The sequence below is a fragment of the Plasmodium fragile genome (assembly GCF_000956335.1).
Source record: "Plasmodium fragile strain nilgiri unplaced genomic scaffold supercont1.13, whole genome shotgun sequence".
In the NCBI taxonomy this organism is placed as follows: domain Eukaryota; phylum Apicomplexa; class Aconoidasida; order Haemosporida; family Plasmodiidae; genus Plasmodium; species Plasmodium fragile.
In genome coordinates, this window is record NW_012192593.1 from 190632 (window position 1) to 205605 (window position 14974).

The following is a 14974-nucleotide window of genomic DNA, read 5'->3' on the forward strand; positions in this document are numbered from 1 at the left end:
GTGCCAGACTGCCCATTTGTGGCGAGGTACGCTTCCACCAGTCGGAGGTGCTTTTTTTGTGATAACCCTTTTCAGTTGCGTTGCGCGGCGCTTCGTCCTAACCGGAACAATCGCGCGGTTAACCCTGCAAAAGGTACAGCCTACAGAGTTAATACACACCTTTTCCCGTTTTGAAAATCAAATAACACAAATTAATTTTTTTTAAATGGAATTATTCTTACACTTTACAGGGGTGGGGGTGAAAAAACAAAATTGTTTTCATCCGCGGGGCTCGTCTTACGAATGGACCGGGTTTGCGATACGCCCCCTCACCTGATGACCGCGGTTGACTCTGCAGAGTTAGCTTAGCCACTATGGTGGACGCGGAAAAATCTGAACCGCAAAAAAAACAAAATAAAACAGACAAAAGAAATACGCGCATATGGACATGTGTATGCAGTACTTACACATAGTCAACTGTGTATGCGCACTTGCCCTGTTCCCGTCCGCACTTCCTGCCATGTGCTCATCCACAGGCGTTTATACTCATGGGGCCAACCCGCCCACAGCATCGGCTTTAAAAGTGGCGAAATGTGGCTCCCCGTGAGTAGTTGCCAATGCGATTGCGAAAAAAAAAAAAAAAAAAAAAAAAAAATGATATGCAAATTGTAACACACGAGTACAAATGTATGCAGCTCGTGTCCGTGCTCAGTCCATGTTGGCACTTCTGTTCACATTCATTTTGCGTACCTGTACGCGTTTTTTTTTTTTTTCCCCTTTTTTGCGTGCTTTTTGTGCGCATGGCATGCATATCCACGGGCGGTAGATGTACGCTTTTACGCGCACTTATGGGTGTTTATGCTTGCATGCATATATAATGCGTACACCTTTCTGAATACGCCACTGGCCACTTAGGGAAACGCGATCCCAAAACGGGGTTTGGTTGGTAGCGCGGGAACAAAAACATGGTCAGTTTTTTTTTTTTTTAGAATGAAGAATTCTTAACTGTTTTAAATTTTGACCCCCTTCTTGCAAAACATTTCTTGCATCTGTGCTTCGCTTTATTTATTTTTTTTTTTTTGCTTTTATACCAACGCTTATTCGTTTTTGCCTTTTACGTTTGCCCTTTTTGCCGTGTTGCTGTTTTACTTTTTTGCCTTGACCATTTTGCTGCTTTCCTTCATGCGTGTTCTTTTATGCATATGTATATGTATGTACATATATATATATTTTTTTTGCTCCCTTTGTGTGTGTACTAGTTGATCCTTTCGAATCCTTTTCAGCGCGCAAACATGCGTATCTGCATGCTCGCCTAATGGGGCACGTGCGGGAAAAGATCCCCTCTAGCGCATGTACACGTATGCATGTGTGCATGTGCCTAGTGCGTGTGGGCATATAAACGTATTTGCCTTTGTTCACACGGTTACCTGTTCTGACGTGGCTCCTGTGGCTGTGCCATTCTGCCTCTTTGCAGATTTTTGGTGCAAATAGGAAGTCACGTTGGACAGCCCGCTTGTTCGTCGGTTGTTTGTCTCTGTCGCCGTGTGCTTCCTTTGCTCACCAATTTTGTTTACGCCCATTTGGCTGCTGCCACTCACCGCTCCCTTCCCCGCGCGCCCAATGGATTCCTACAACGACATCCTGAGCATCGTAGTGGACTTGGGTTTTGAGAATACAAAAATAGGCTACGCAGGGGATGACAACCCAACGAATATATTTAGCTCAAATGTGGGGGTTCCACTTGATCTGGAAGATAAAATAAAAAATGAAATTTATAAAAAATGCCTTTGCACCAAGGGAGAGTTTTACCAATTCAACCTTATTTACCCCCTGTGCTATTTGGAGGCTCTGGAAGATGCCAAGGTGAAGCCCTGTCTCTACCTGGACAATAAGAACCACTTTGACATGAACGAAGATGTGTTCGAAAAAATTCTCTTTATGAATGTGAACGGGGGTCGGTGTGTGAACCAGCTGTTGCAGAAGAGGATTAAGATGTTCATAGGAAACAAGCTGCACAAGCAGAGCGATATGGCCAGCGAGTTCGTCGACCAGGGTGATGTAGTAGTAGGAGACGCTGTGGATGCTGCGGGGGCCCCGCACAGTGTTGACGAACACGAATTAGGCTCCGACTCGGGGGGGTGGCTCCCGAACGAGCAAGGGGGTGCGGAATGTACCGATGTGACCTCCGAAAACGACTCCACATCGACGGAGCTAAAAACACTGAAAGAGTGGGCGGAGGAAAACAACTACTTTGATATTAACCTAATTGAAAACAAGCTCATAGATGTAAATGGCATAAGGAGCATGCTACACAATCACAACCATCTCTCTTGTGGGCTCAATGAGGAGATGGAAAAATTCCCCTACCTCTTTTCCCTCCCCAACAAAAGAAACCAAAAGATAAAGGCAAAAATATCGGAGCTGTTATTCGAAAAGTACAAAGTGCCCGCCTTGTACTTTAACTCCAAATCTGTATTAACCGGATTTGCCTACAACAAAAATATTTGCTCTGTAATAGACGTAGGGTCTTGCTACACGGACTTCTCCCTCTGTAATGAAGGAAGTATAGAAGATAACAATTATAAAATTTACAATCTAGGGGGTTCTACGGTAGATTACTTTTTGGAACAACTGCTAGAAAAACACAACAAAGAATATTGCATCCCGTATTATGAAGTTTATAAAAAAAAAAATGGACACACTCCTAATTATAATAAAGACAGGGTTCATGAGGACTACTACAACAAAGCTAAGTATATTCCTCTGAAGGATTTAAAAAGTTACTTATGTGAAGTAGCTCATAGCGAAAATGAAATTCAAGACGCCAAAAATATGAATTTCAAGGATGATGTTGATGCAGCATACATTTTGCCTGATGGGCAAAATATTAACATTACCAAATTTAATAACATTGCTTGTGAAATATTTTTTACTCCCTCTTTATTAAGTAATACAAAGTTGAATCATCATTTGAACAATTTATTTTTCAGCGATGAACAATTTGAAGGAGTCGCCACCACACTCTTTAATATGCTTAATGGGAACAACGTGAAGCAGAAGGAAGAGTTGCTACGAAACGTCATTTTAACTGGCTCCTCAACCTTGTTTGATAATTTTAATCTAAGGTTTATTAAAGAGTTCAACCAACTGGACTTGCTCAACAACTCCAATTTACAAAACTTCCAGGTGCTCAGCCACGGCAAGTACGACAAGCAGTATTCTTCTTGGAAGGGTGGCAGCATCCTGTCTTCCTTCAAAAACTTCAACTCCTTTTTTGTTACGCGCCGGGAGTATGAGGAGTTCGGCATGGACATCGTCCACCGAAAGTGCTAGTCAGCGTACGTTTCCTTGTATGGATGCTTCCACCCGTCGAACATCGCGCCCTGATGTGTATCTCTGAATGAAGAGAGTGTAACCATATTTTTTGCCTTTTTTTTTTTTTCCGTTTCACATTTTGCACATTCTCATTAGCGATATGTGCTTTTTCAGATGAAGAGGGGTGGGGACAGCACGTTGCGTATTTTTAAAGTAGTTTGTTACGCGACCTCCTTGTGGGGGAGGCCCCAACCATCTCCCCGTTCAAAGTTCATTTTTTTTTTATGTTCATTTTTAATCCGTTCTTTATACCCCCTTTTTTTTTTTTACCCTTATTTTTTTTTTTGTGACTACGCTGGTGGGGAGGGAGAATATGCACCTGAAAAATATGATGAGCTGATGATGTGTCCGGGGAGCAAAAGCACACACGTGTGGCACACCAGCGTTTTTGCGCCGCTGTTCTGTCCATTCCGTTTGTGCGCCCACACGTCTGCCTTTTTTTTTTTTTTTCGCTTTTTTATACCTCCCGTTTCGCGTCTTCCCTTTTGTGCATCGTCGCGGACTCTCCCCCCCCCTTGCTTGCATTTGTGCACCCCCCTTTTTTCGTTTCCCCAATTATCGAAATTTTTTGTGAATATCCCCTTGTGCGTGTTGCAAATGATAAAAAAAAAAAAATGAAAAAGTTAAAATGCGTAAACAGAGAAAAAGCAACAAATTTGCAAAAAGAACAAAGTAGCAAAGCACAAAGCGCAGAAACAAGAATAACGAAACGAACGAGGCAAACCCGCACAATGTGGAACAAAAACCCTCATGAGCAGATAAAATGAGCGGGCGAAACGAACAAGCAACATAAGCTACTGTGCTTGTGCGAAGAGGAACGAAAGCGGCAGTTCACCGAGAAAGGGCCACGCGCGCGTGTGTTATGTATATGTGTGCAGTTCTATGTGTACATATACACATGCTCACACATGTGCGTAGTGCACTTGCCTGTGCAGAAAAGTTTGCACAAAATTTTATAACACGCTGCCGAGTGAGGGCAAGACAAGAGTGCCCCCGGTGTGGAAACCCAAGCCGTTCCGTTACCTCATCACCACGTTTCCTCGGTCGTTTTTCTTGGTCCTTCCTTAAAGGAGGCCCCTTCGGGTAGTCTACACACCCGCGCATGTGTTTATTTTTTCTTAACCTAAGAGATACTCTTTATGATGAGAACGGACATGTTCGTAACGAACAGTCCTCACATGAATGTATTTTTTTTTTTTTTTTTTTTTTTTTTTTTTTTTTTAGCTAGTCGGCTGTGAGAGAAAAGTTGTCACCGGTGTGATACCTTTTTCCCCTCTCACATGCAAAGTTATATCTACATCAGCATACTTGAAGGAGTGAAGTTGCATGTAGCATATTATTTTTTACTTTGTCCCGTTAAACGGATAACGCCTTCTTGCATTGTTTTCTTTTTTCTTTTCTTTTTTTTTTTTTTTTCGCTGTTAAGTTGTGACTTCCTATTATGCTCCGACGCGGTGGCCGTGTGGACTCAACTTAGAATAACATTTACCCAACTGGAGACGTGCGTAGTGAGCGACGAGCGGTGAATGGGATAGCTACTTCCTTTGAACACCTGGCAAGTTATCCCTCATGTCGGCGGAGACTCCGGATTGCACTCTGCAGATGTGTGAACAAATGTATATGAAGGGATGATCAGGCGGCGATGTGAGAAAGCCCCAAGGGTGCGATAGTTCCATTGTGAAGAAGCTGCTAGGCTGCACATCGACATGTTAGATGTAGTCCAGAGCCCGTGCAACCCTCCTGATCTGCCTTTTTCTCGCACCCGCTCCCTATGTATGTATACCCCCCCCTTGTGAGACTGCACATGGACCCTTAAAGGAAAGCGACAAATAGCTAATCGGTCATGTCCGCCCCCAACTCGTTTCGCTTCATAAGAGGGTACAAAAAATGGAGGGAGCGCAATCTGCCCTTCGGCACAGATTGCAGTTCAAGGGTGGGCATGTAGCAGCAAATGGGGAAGCAAAGGTAAGCACAGACGACCCGGCCAGCGAAGACGACGCGAGCTCCCCTTACGTAAAGAACACCCTCATTAAGGTAACCCTCTTCGTAGTACTCATAGTGCACACACTGCTGATCTATCTAACCATAAAAACAATGAAGATGGAAAAGATAAACCACAAACTGAAGGAAGAGAGTATCATTTTCATCACAGAAGTAATAAAGTTAATAATCTCGAGCTTCTTCTATCTGCAAGAGAATAAATTTAATATAAAGTTGGTGCGAGACAACATCACTGATGCATTAACGAAGAAAAGGAGTTACGTCGTCGCCCTAACCATACCCAGCATCATGTACTACTTTCAAAACATTTTTTTCTACATCTCCATGTCGAGCATTCCCATGCCCTTGTTCCAGCTGCTATACCAATTTAGGATCCTCGTAGTGGTTATTTTCACTTATATTATTTTAAAGAGGAGAGTAAAAATATCGCAACTCATTTCGATCGTCTTGCTATTCCTGTCGCTCGTGTGTCTGAAGGACTACAACCCCTGGAACGATGCTCATAATTGGGGTAGCGGAAATGTACCTAGTAAAGGCAACGACGTGGAAGACCTGAGGAGAATTTTATTTTATAGAGTAAAGACAAAATCTCTGAATAGGAACACCCCATTTGTTTTTTCTACCCTTTTGAGGGAATTAAAAAAAAGGAAAGTGTCGCTACATATGTTGAACAAAAATGAGTGCCCCCACTTGCTGTCTAACGCTGACGCTGACCCAGCTTCCGAGAAAAATTACTACGACCTTGTAAATTATTCGCGGACAGTATCAACACGCGGGGACAAAAATCACGTGGAACCATGCAAGGTCAGGACTACAACGAGGGATGCTACACCTCCATATGGCCATCCCTCCCAGCATGAATACTACCACCACCCCCATAACATGGTGAAGACGAACACTACACAAAATAAAATCATAATAGGTGTGCTGACAACCTTTTTAGCAACCTTCACCAGTGGGTTCTCTAGCGTTTTCCTAGAGTCACTCTACCTCAACTATAGGTACTCCTTTTGGTTCCAGAATATGTGCCTGGCCTTCTTCACCATCATTTTGAGCCTCTCCACCAGTCACCTGGACATATCATCATTGTTCAGGGGGGTTCCCCGAGGGGGGGAAGACGTCATGAAGGAAAACTGCACCAACGAAACGCACCGTCCAATGTGTGCACCCCGCGACGGGCAGGAACAACCAGATGACGGGCCTCCACCAAACGAAGTCACTTCTTTCCCTTTTAACCATTTTAACTCGCTAAGGGAGTTCCTATACGTTGCCCTGCTGATAACCCTAAACAGCGTCGGCGGTATTATAACTTCCGTTTATGTAAAACACGTGGGGAGCTTCTCCCGCTTCTTTGTCACTCCATTCAGTTTGTTATTTAATACATATATATCCTCCATTTATTTTAAAGATTTTCGCTTCACGATGAATTACTTCATTTCGCTGGTGTTTGTTTTTTTCTCTTTGTTCTTTTACTTCAGGGGACACTCCTAGGATGGGTGCAAAGGGGGGGCAGGAGGCGTGCCAACCGACATGCGCGTATCCGCTGCGTATTGGCTGTTTATCTGCCGCCCCTCCAATTTTGTCCTTTTTTTTTTTTTTTCACCCCAGAGGTGTGCACTCGTCGCCGGTCCTCTGTGTGCCCCTCGTGTTCCTATTTGGTCCCCGACGAGGATTCACATTTGTTACACGTCTTTTTAATTAACTTACGCATTAAAAGTTAAAAAAATTTTGTTAATGGGAAAACCATGGGGTGGTCGATGGGCCACACGACTGCAGGTCACCAACACGGTTGTGTCACAAATTTCGTGCATTGTACACACACGGAGGAGCGCAAAAGGGGTCATACACGATGCATGCGCTTGGTGGGAGACGGCACGGTGCACATGATACAAAATAGCGGCTCCTTGCTTATATTGCGAACAACGACTCAGCGCATACACTACGAATCCTCGTCGGTGGAGTCCTTGCCGCCCTTGGCAGACTTCCCTCCCCCTTTGGAGGCCTCCTCCCGCTTGCGCCTGTTCTTGCCCCAAATTTTCTTCTTGTAATTCAAGACGTTACGGCCAAACTTAAGTTCGTTCTTCACATTCAAAAGGTCATGAGCGGAGTCTTTGCTTCTGAACCGTTCCTGTGGTCCCACCCCTGTAGAGGCATCGCCAGTACCCTTATCAGTCCCACCAGGGGAAAACAACCTCTTGATGGAGTCACTCTTCTTGCTGAGGACACCTTTCCTCTCCGCACTTTTTGAATTTTTTTCCCGTTCGATCTGCTCAAACATATCTTTGTAGAGGACAGGTAACCATTCCATAGGGTACGCCGAACTGAAGTCTCGTATTTCATCCATGTCAATATTTTTCTTCTTCATTCTTTCATCACGTAGAGCCTCCCTCTTTTGCAAATACTCATTTAGTTGCCTCTCGTACACCTCCTTATGAGTAGCGTTTTCTCCCTGTTGCCACATGCCCACTTCACATATTTTTCGAATAACTCTCGGCTTCTGTACAGTGGAATAATAAATCATTCTCAAGTGGGCCAGTTCTTCTTTAGTATACTTGTTACATTTATATATGTATTCATGTAGTCGTAGAAACTCTTTCATTGTTTGTTGACTCTTCTTGTCCTTTGTGTCAATCAGGTTGGTGTGTTTCCTTATTATAAGAGCAGCTTTAGTCAGGTCTTTTTCCTTTACATAGTGATGAAATAATTCATTCACTCTTTGTTTTTCCTTGGGGTCATATTTTATAGGTTCATTTAAACAAGGGGTAAGTTTTTCTGGGTCTAATGTCATTTTTGCATTCCTGTATATTTTCCTCTCTTCGTTCCTTTTAACACTTTCGTGTTTCCTAAATGCTTCAAAAATCTTATTTGCCTTCATGCTTATTATTTTTGTGTACAGCAGTTGTACCTTCTGGAGCTTGATGTTCTTAGGGTACTTTTCGAACCTCTGCATGAGCTCCTTGTACTTGTTCGTGGACTCGATGATTTTGTAATCGTAGGACATGTGTTTGTACTTTTGCTCGTAGTTGGTGTCCCGCCCGTCGTCGTATATCTCGTTCTCGCCGCTGACCTCGCCGCTGACCCCCCCACTGCTAACCTCCCCACTGCTAACCTCCCCACTGCTAACCTCCCCACTGCTATGAACCGTGTGGGTGGCCTCCCCCGCGGGCTGCCCGGCCAGGAACGCTCGCTCCAACCCCTGGCAATGTTCATCCAACTCGTTATACTTATATTTGAAGTTCAAAAAATCGACGTTCTTGTCATTGGCATACTGGAAGAGGTAGGTCTTCAACAGCTTGGAGAGGATGAGGTCTACGTTGTCCTCGGTGGGGTACACATAATGCAGGTGATTGAAAAAGATATAAGGCAAGCTGTTCAACATTTGAAATGACTCCTCTTTCGTCAGAACATTTCTGTTTTCATTTAAAATTCTGTGACATGTATTTATATCATCGTGGTAAAGGAAAAAGTAAAATTGCTTCTTCAACACATTGCGGTCATATATTTGTCCATACAGGTCGTCAATGGCCCGTATGTCGACTTCTTTTTTACTCCTCAATCTCGTTTTGTAATTAATATACGTCACATTGAACTTGCGCAGGATGTCTTCGTAGTCTGTGCTGTACTCCCTCGGGTACAATTTCCTATCCACCGTGATCACTGGCATTTTGGCTCCCAGCCTGAAAAAAACAGATCTGTGAACCCTACACCCTTGCCTCATCAAATTCATACCCTTATTTCGATGCACTGTACCCGGGATGCTCATCTCACTACTCTTTTGGACCCACCCATGATTGTTGCCCCACAAGCAAGAGGAAGAAAGCACCTCTGGGTACTCACTAAAAAAAAGGGATATCTCTCGTGGGGTGGTGGGGTTACTCCCTCGGGTGAAGTCCAATCCGTCCTGCACATTCTTCCTCTCCTTTCCTGCAGCAATACATCTGATGAATCCTTCTTTCCCTTTTCTAATACGTAATGGAAAGTTGAGCCCCCTTTCTAACCTGCCCATCTTCAACAATTTCGCCTTCTCCGTTGCGAACACCCCGCTTACCCGTTCGCCAATCAGTCCTGTCCCGCACATGCAGAACAGCAGAGTGAGCACTCGCCGGACTCCCATTTTTAAACCATGCTGCTCGGGGCCTCTCAACAGGCGTAAGGACACACAGATCAAAGTTAATGCTCACCCCCAACCAAGCCGAGTGAGCACTTCCTTGGGTTGCCATTCACGAGGGAGGGGAACGAGAAGAAGGAGAAGAAGCAGAAGGGAGGCAGGGCTTCCAAATATATGACTTCTTCTCCTTGCCATGATGCGCAAACCAGTGGACCTTCACAAATGACGCCTTGGGAAGGGGCACAAGGGCACCTTTACAAAAACGCGTCGGTGTTGCAAGAACAAAACAAAAAAAAAAAAAATAAATAAAAATGAAATAATAATTTCGCCAAGCATGCATTTTCTCTGCCTCCGTATTTCATCCCCGCACCGCTACCGCCAACACGTTTGAACAGCGGGGTAGTGTTAACACGCGTGTGCTTTTCCAATAGTCCGGAAAATTTGCCAAGTGAAATGGCTCCATGAGGTGTGGGTGTGCCCTTGTGGTTACTCTCCCGAGTCACTTCCCCTCCTCCCCACATAATGACACATATACCCAAAGTGGAGGGGCGCATTTAATGGGCAGTTGTGAGGATATTTTTCAGATCGTTCATCGGGGCCGGGCTATAATTACGAACAGGAAAAAAGCGCAGTCAAATGAACGGGGTTCCTTTATTTCCCCCAAAAGTGTGTACCACGCCACAGGGGGTATTACACACACGGGGTGGATGGCGAACCGGCTGCTACCGCAGAGCAATGCGCAGCGGGGATGAATCAGCCGCCAGGTGTGATGAAGAAAGTGAAGTGGAAGAGACCCTCAAAAAGGGGTGTATTAAAATTTAGTCTTCTTCAAAATGGAGTTTTTAAAAGGGGGGAGATTGTTTGGGCGTTTCTCTTTGCCAAATTTGACCACGCCCCGGAAGCCGGGTCCGTTCCCCAATTTGGTTATGAATACTATATGAAGAATGTTATCGCCATAGAGGAAAGGAAAAAAAAAAAAAAAAAAAAAAAAAAATATATTAAAGCGTTGAGTTCGGGGTGCAAACGTGTGATGATATATCCTGGAGGCACACTCCCAAAGTGACAAAAGGTAGTGGGTGGGATTTCCACATGATAAATGAGCTACATCGGTTCGGCGCTGCGAAAGGTGCAACTGGTAAAGCCATGGGGGGGGGGTAGAAGACTACCCGGACGAGATGCCCTTTTTTGGTGGCGCCGCGAAATTCACTAGGGACGCACGAACGGAGCAAACTGATGCACCGCCCTCGCGTATCATCCTCTACTTACTTCGAGCCCCATCACGAGGCGAACTCGGCCCGGTACCTACGGAAGAGGGCACCCAACTTTTCATTGTCAGGGGCACTGAGCAGGGAGCGTACAATATTCTTGTACTTAATAATTTTGCAAAATTCGTCCGTTACGTTCTCAAACAGAGTGGACTTCTCATGGGCTAAGTCGATAATTTCTTTCGGCAGACCAGCTAGCTTTGCAATGTGAATACCAAAAGACTTGGGGCAAACTCCCTTAATAAATTTATATAAAAAAATGATCTTCTCCTGATGATCGTCTATACTTAAGCTCATGTGATAGTTTGAAATTTTTTTATTGTGTTTGACTTCCTCCACTAGGAGATGGTAATGAGTGGAGAATATGCACCTGCATTTTATCACATCTGCAATTTGTTCTAAAGTGGACAAGGCAATGGCAGTGCCATCAAAGGAAGATGTTCCTCTCCCGAGCTCATCCAGTATAGCTAAACTGTATTTTGTGCTCTGCTTTAACATGTTCGAAATATCTTCCAACTCCACAAGGAAGGTACTTTTTCCTTCGAACAAATTATCACTAGATCCTAGTCGAGTAAAAATTTTGTCAACCACAGTCAGTTCGCAGTAGGTAGATGGGACGAAGGCTCCAATTTGGGCCAGAATGATGGAAATGGCTGTTTGTCTTAGCAAAGTGCTTTTTCCACCCATGTTAGGTCCTGTGAGGAGTAGCGTGGTCTGATTTTCCTGCTTGCAACCCATGTATATATTGTTCGAAATAAAGTTAGGCATAAGTGTGGCCACCACCGGGTGAATATTATTTTCGAGGATGAGAAAGGGTTCACTTCCTTTACTTTCCACATTGCGCCCCATTGCACTTACGGCGCTCCTACTCGTTTCGCTAATATCTCCTATATCATCATCGCTACCCTCCTCGGCATTTTCATTACTCCTCATGGGGTGCAGAACAGGGCGCGTTAGAGCAAAGGGCGTGTTCAAAGCCACAAAAGCAAAGGCTTGAAGACAGTCCAACTCAGACACCAATCTGCATGCAGAAACATATTTCTCGTAGTGAGCATAGAACAAATGAAATATTTTTTTAAAGAAGGGATAAATGGCGTCCTTCTTTTCCTGGTCTATATCTTCAAGCATCCCAACACATTGCTTTATCTCATCATTGTGAAATCGAATAAATCCTTTTTTAGCAGATGTGATTTCCACATTCTTTAGAAAAACTTTAGGGACATTTTCCGGACACTCCACTTCATATTTATACTTGGCATTTACATATTTGAGTGAGGATATTTTCATAGTCTTTTTCATCCTTGTTAAAATATTATTCAATTCACCTTCCACTTCTTTCTCCCTATTGTTAATCATATCAATCGTTTCATCACACCCCTCCGCTGGCTTATATTCCTTGTCCCCATCAAATTCAATTTTTTTTAAAAACTCGGTAGTTATTTGTTCTATGTTAGGATAGCTCCCTTGTATATTCCTCACTAAGCTTTTCCTATCTGGGGTATTACTAATTTCAAACAACCTCTTGGGTAACTCCTCTTCATCCTTTTCAATGCTATTAATTTCGATTAACATACTTCCAATTTCTTTAAAGGCATTTAAAAAAGTCATGAATTCTTTCAGCTTGGTACTAACTACATTGTCAAAAAAGACAGCTCCTCTTTCGCTCTGAGATGCTTGAATACAAATTTTGTTCAACAGTCTTTCTATGTCTGGTAGCTTCTTCAACTTCAATCGGATAAGGGATAATATATGTTCGTTTTTTTTTAAAAATTCTACCACATCTAGTCGTTCATTTATCTTTGAGCAATCGAGTAGTGGGCTACAAATCCATCGCCTCATATTTCTCGCCCCAAAATTAGTACATGTTTTGTTTACATAATCGAAAAGAGAATTTTTCATTTTCCCAGATTGAGTCTCCAAAATTTCCAAATGCTTTAACGCTGTTGCATCTAGAACCATATAATTTTCCCTCTTAAAAAGATCATAATGTTCAATTTTGCAAAAGCGAAAAATTTTCTTATCGAGTAAAAGTGACCTCAGATAAACGATGAACCCACCAAATGCACAAATCACACTGTTTTGTTCTTTATGCATTTCTAAACTTGGAGGAATGGTCTCAAAATATTTCCGTATCTCATCTAAAGAGGCAATTATATTTGGAAAAGAACTCACAGCTGTTAATTCTGGTTCCGCTGGAATATTTTTGAAAATGGACAATACCTCCTTATTTATATTTTTAGAAGCGTATAGAATTTCTGCTGGACATAGCTGAGCAAGAATTGTTCTAAGCTCAATACGTGACTCATCGTCATTACAATACCCTACTGCGATGTACGATGTAGCAATGTCACTCACAACAAAGCCAAAATTACATTTGCTCTTAATTGAACGCTCATTCTGAGATGAGGAACCCGGAACACTTCCTACCCCCCCATTGCAAACACTCACCACTCCATCATCTAAATCTTCCGTATCATCAAAATGAAAACAAATCAAATACCTCGTCTCTGAACTAAGCATATTATCATGTAAAATGGTCCCCTTTGTATATATTTCATTAATTTCCCTCTTAATAGCTTTATCCTTCGGACCACAGGTTTCTTTATTGCGTTGTTCCAACTCCTTTGGAGTCTCCATCTGTTCAATCACCACCACCTTATGCCCACAGTTGATAACCTTTTTCGCATATAAATGAAGAGACTGTTCTGGAAATCCTAAATGAGGTTTCTGTTCCCCACCCATCCAATTCAACCCACAAATTGTATGCATTAAACAAGCATCGATATAAAATATTTCATAAAATCTCCCCATTTTAAAAAATATAATTTTATCGAAATTTTTTGACTTTATTTTCCAAAACTGTTGCATCCCTGGGGTGTAATGCGCGTGCTTGTATTCCACCGCCCAGGGATGATCTGGTGGGGGGGTCCATATAGTTGAGCAATCATAATCTGCATGGTCTGGGGTCCTTAAGTTCAGATCTCGTATATACTGTGGCTGAATCCATTTAGGAAATTCAAACGTATTGCAATAGAGGAAGTACTGTTCTATGTACATGCGGAATTTATCATTTGATAAGCTTATTGGCATGCTCAGCAATTTATTCCTTAGTGTGTCCAATTCTTGTGACTTTTTTCCATCTTCTTCCTTTCGACGATTCATTTTGCTAATCTCCTTTGCACTTTGCTCATTCGTAAATAATGTTTCCTCTGTCTTTATACACTTATTTGACTCATAAACCAAATTGCCTAACTTCCCGTCCACACCACCAACCTGTTCATTTCCTGGGGGTGTTTTCCTTTTTGTATTCTTTCCATTATCGTCACTTTTTTCATTAGAACCTTCATATACATCTTCACTTGAGGAATCCATGATCACCTTTCGCTTCTTCCTCACAATAATATCTTCATCAGTGCTCAACTCCGCGTTGTCTGCATATATCTGCTCATAACTTTCTTTCATTTCCATGTCCTCTTTTTCAATGGACCCTTTCACCTCTGTTTTGTTCACCTCTTGGCTGTCATCGGACAATGGATTCGCTTGTGGTACTTGTGTGCTGCATCCATTTTCCTTATTCTCATTTGTGTCCTTCGTTGCAGTGAAACCCTTTTCGCAGCTTTGCTCTGCTTCGTTCTTTTCACCCCCCTCCTGCTGCTGCGGCTGCTTGTTCACCTCAACAGTTGCTGCAAATTTGTCAAGCATGCTCATCGCCGCGCTGAGTTGCTGTCCGTCATTCTTATCCGCATCGCTTTTACTTTCTTTGGGCGCCTCCGCCCCTCCACCAATCACCTTCTTTACCTTCACATCCTGGGTCTTGAAGAAGCTTAAAATGGACGCCTGCTTTTTACTCACAGGCCCGGAAGAGTTGCACTTGCTGAAATCGACCATGTGTCTCTGCATGTGTGAATGGGGTTGCGGATGTGGTACAAGCACTATCTCTTCTATCCCTGCTGCGATTCAATAGTTTGTTCCCGTTTTGGGGCCGCACACCCTGCTGCTTCTTGACTTGAGCTGCGCAGTGCGCGTCGGCGATGATCAGCACACGTGGGGTGTTGGCCAAGTTGGAAGGGGCTCACCTAGCCAATTGGGGTTACTTTTTTTTTCACCTCCTCACGAATCGTGAACGGATGCACTAAACCAAATAGGCCACTCATCCAATCCGCAAAGAATAACACAACGCTCGATGTAAGCAACGAAATCGTCTTCGCGTTGCAAAAAAAAAAAAAAAAAAAAAAAAAAAAAAAAA

At 43.2% G+C, this 14974-nt stretch overlaps 4 protein-coding genes across 4 annotated transcripts; 2 read left to right on the top strand and 2 right to left on the bottom strand.

The window, feature by feature from the left end:
* Positions 1 to 1599: 1599 nt before the first annotated feature.
* AK88_01508 (uncharacterized protein) lies at positions 1600 to 3312 on the top strand (the record flags this gene model as incomplete). Its single annotated transcript, XM_012479143.1, has 1 exon — positions 1600 to 3312. One exon carries the CDS (start codon positions 1600 to 1602, stop codon positions 3310 to 3312), a length of 1713 nt encoding a protein of 570 aa, XP_012334566.1.
* A 1929-nt stretch (positions 3313 to 5241) lies between these two features.
* AK88_01509 (uncharacterized protein) lies at positions 5242 to 6846 on the top strand (the record flags this gene model as incomplete). The annotated part of the gene is made up of 1 exon (XM_012479144.1): positions 5242 to 6846. One exon carries the CDS (start codon positions 5242 to 5244, stop codon positions 6844 to 6846), a length of 1605 nt encoding a protein of 534 aa, XP_012334567.1.
* Positions 6847 to 7294: 448 nt separating this feature from the next.
* On the bottom strand, positions 7295 to 9469 carry AK88_01510 (uncharacterized protein; the record flags this gene model as incomplete). Its single annotated transcript, XM_012479145.1, has 1 exon — positions 7295 to 9469. The coding sequence occupies one exon, from the start codon at positions 9467 to 9469 to the stop codon at positions 7295 to 7297; it is 2175 nt and encodes a 724-aa protein (XP_012334568.1).
* Positions 9470 to 10740: 1271 nt separating this feature from the next.
* On the bottom strand, positions 10741 to 14616 carry AK88_01511 (uncharacterized protein; the record flags this gene model as incomplete). Its single annotated transcript, XM_012479146.1, has 1 exon — positions 10741 to 14616. One exon carries the CDS (start codon positions 14614 to 14616, stop codon positions 10741 to 10743), a length of 3876 nt encoding a protein of 1291 aa, XP_012334569.1.
* Positions 14617 to 14974: the final 358 nt, after the last annotated feature.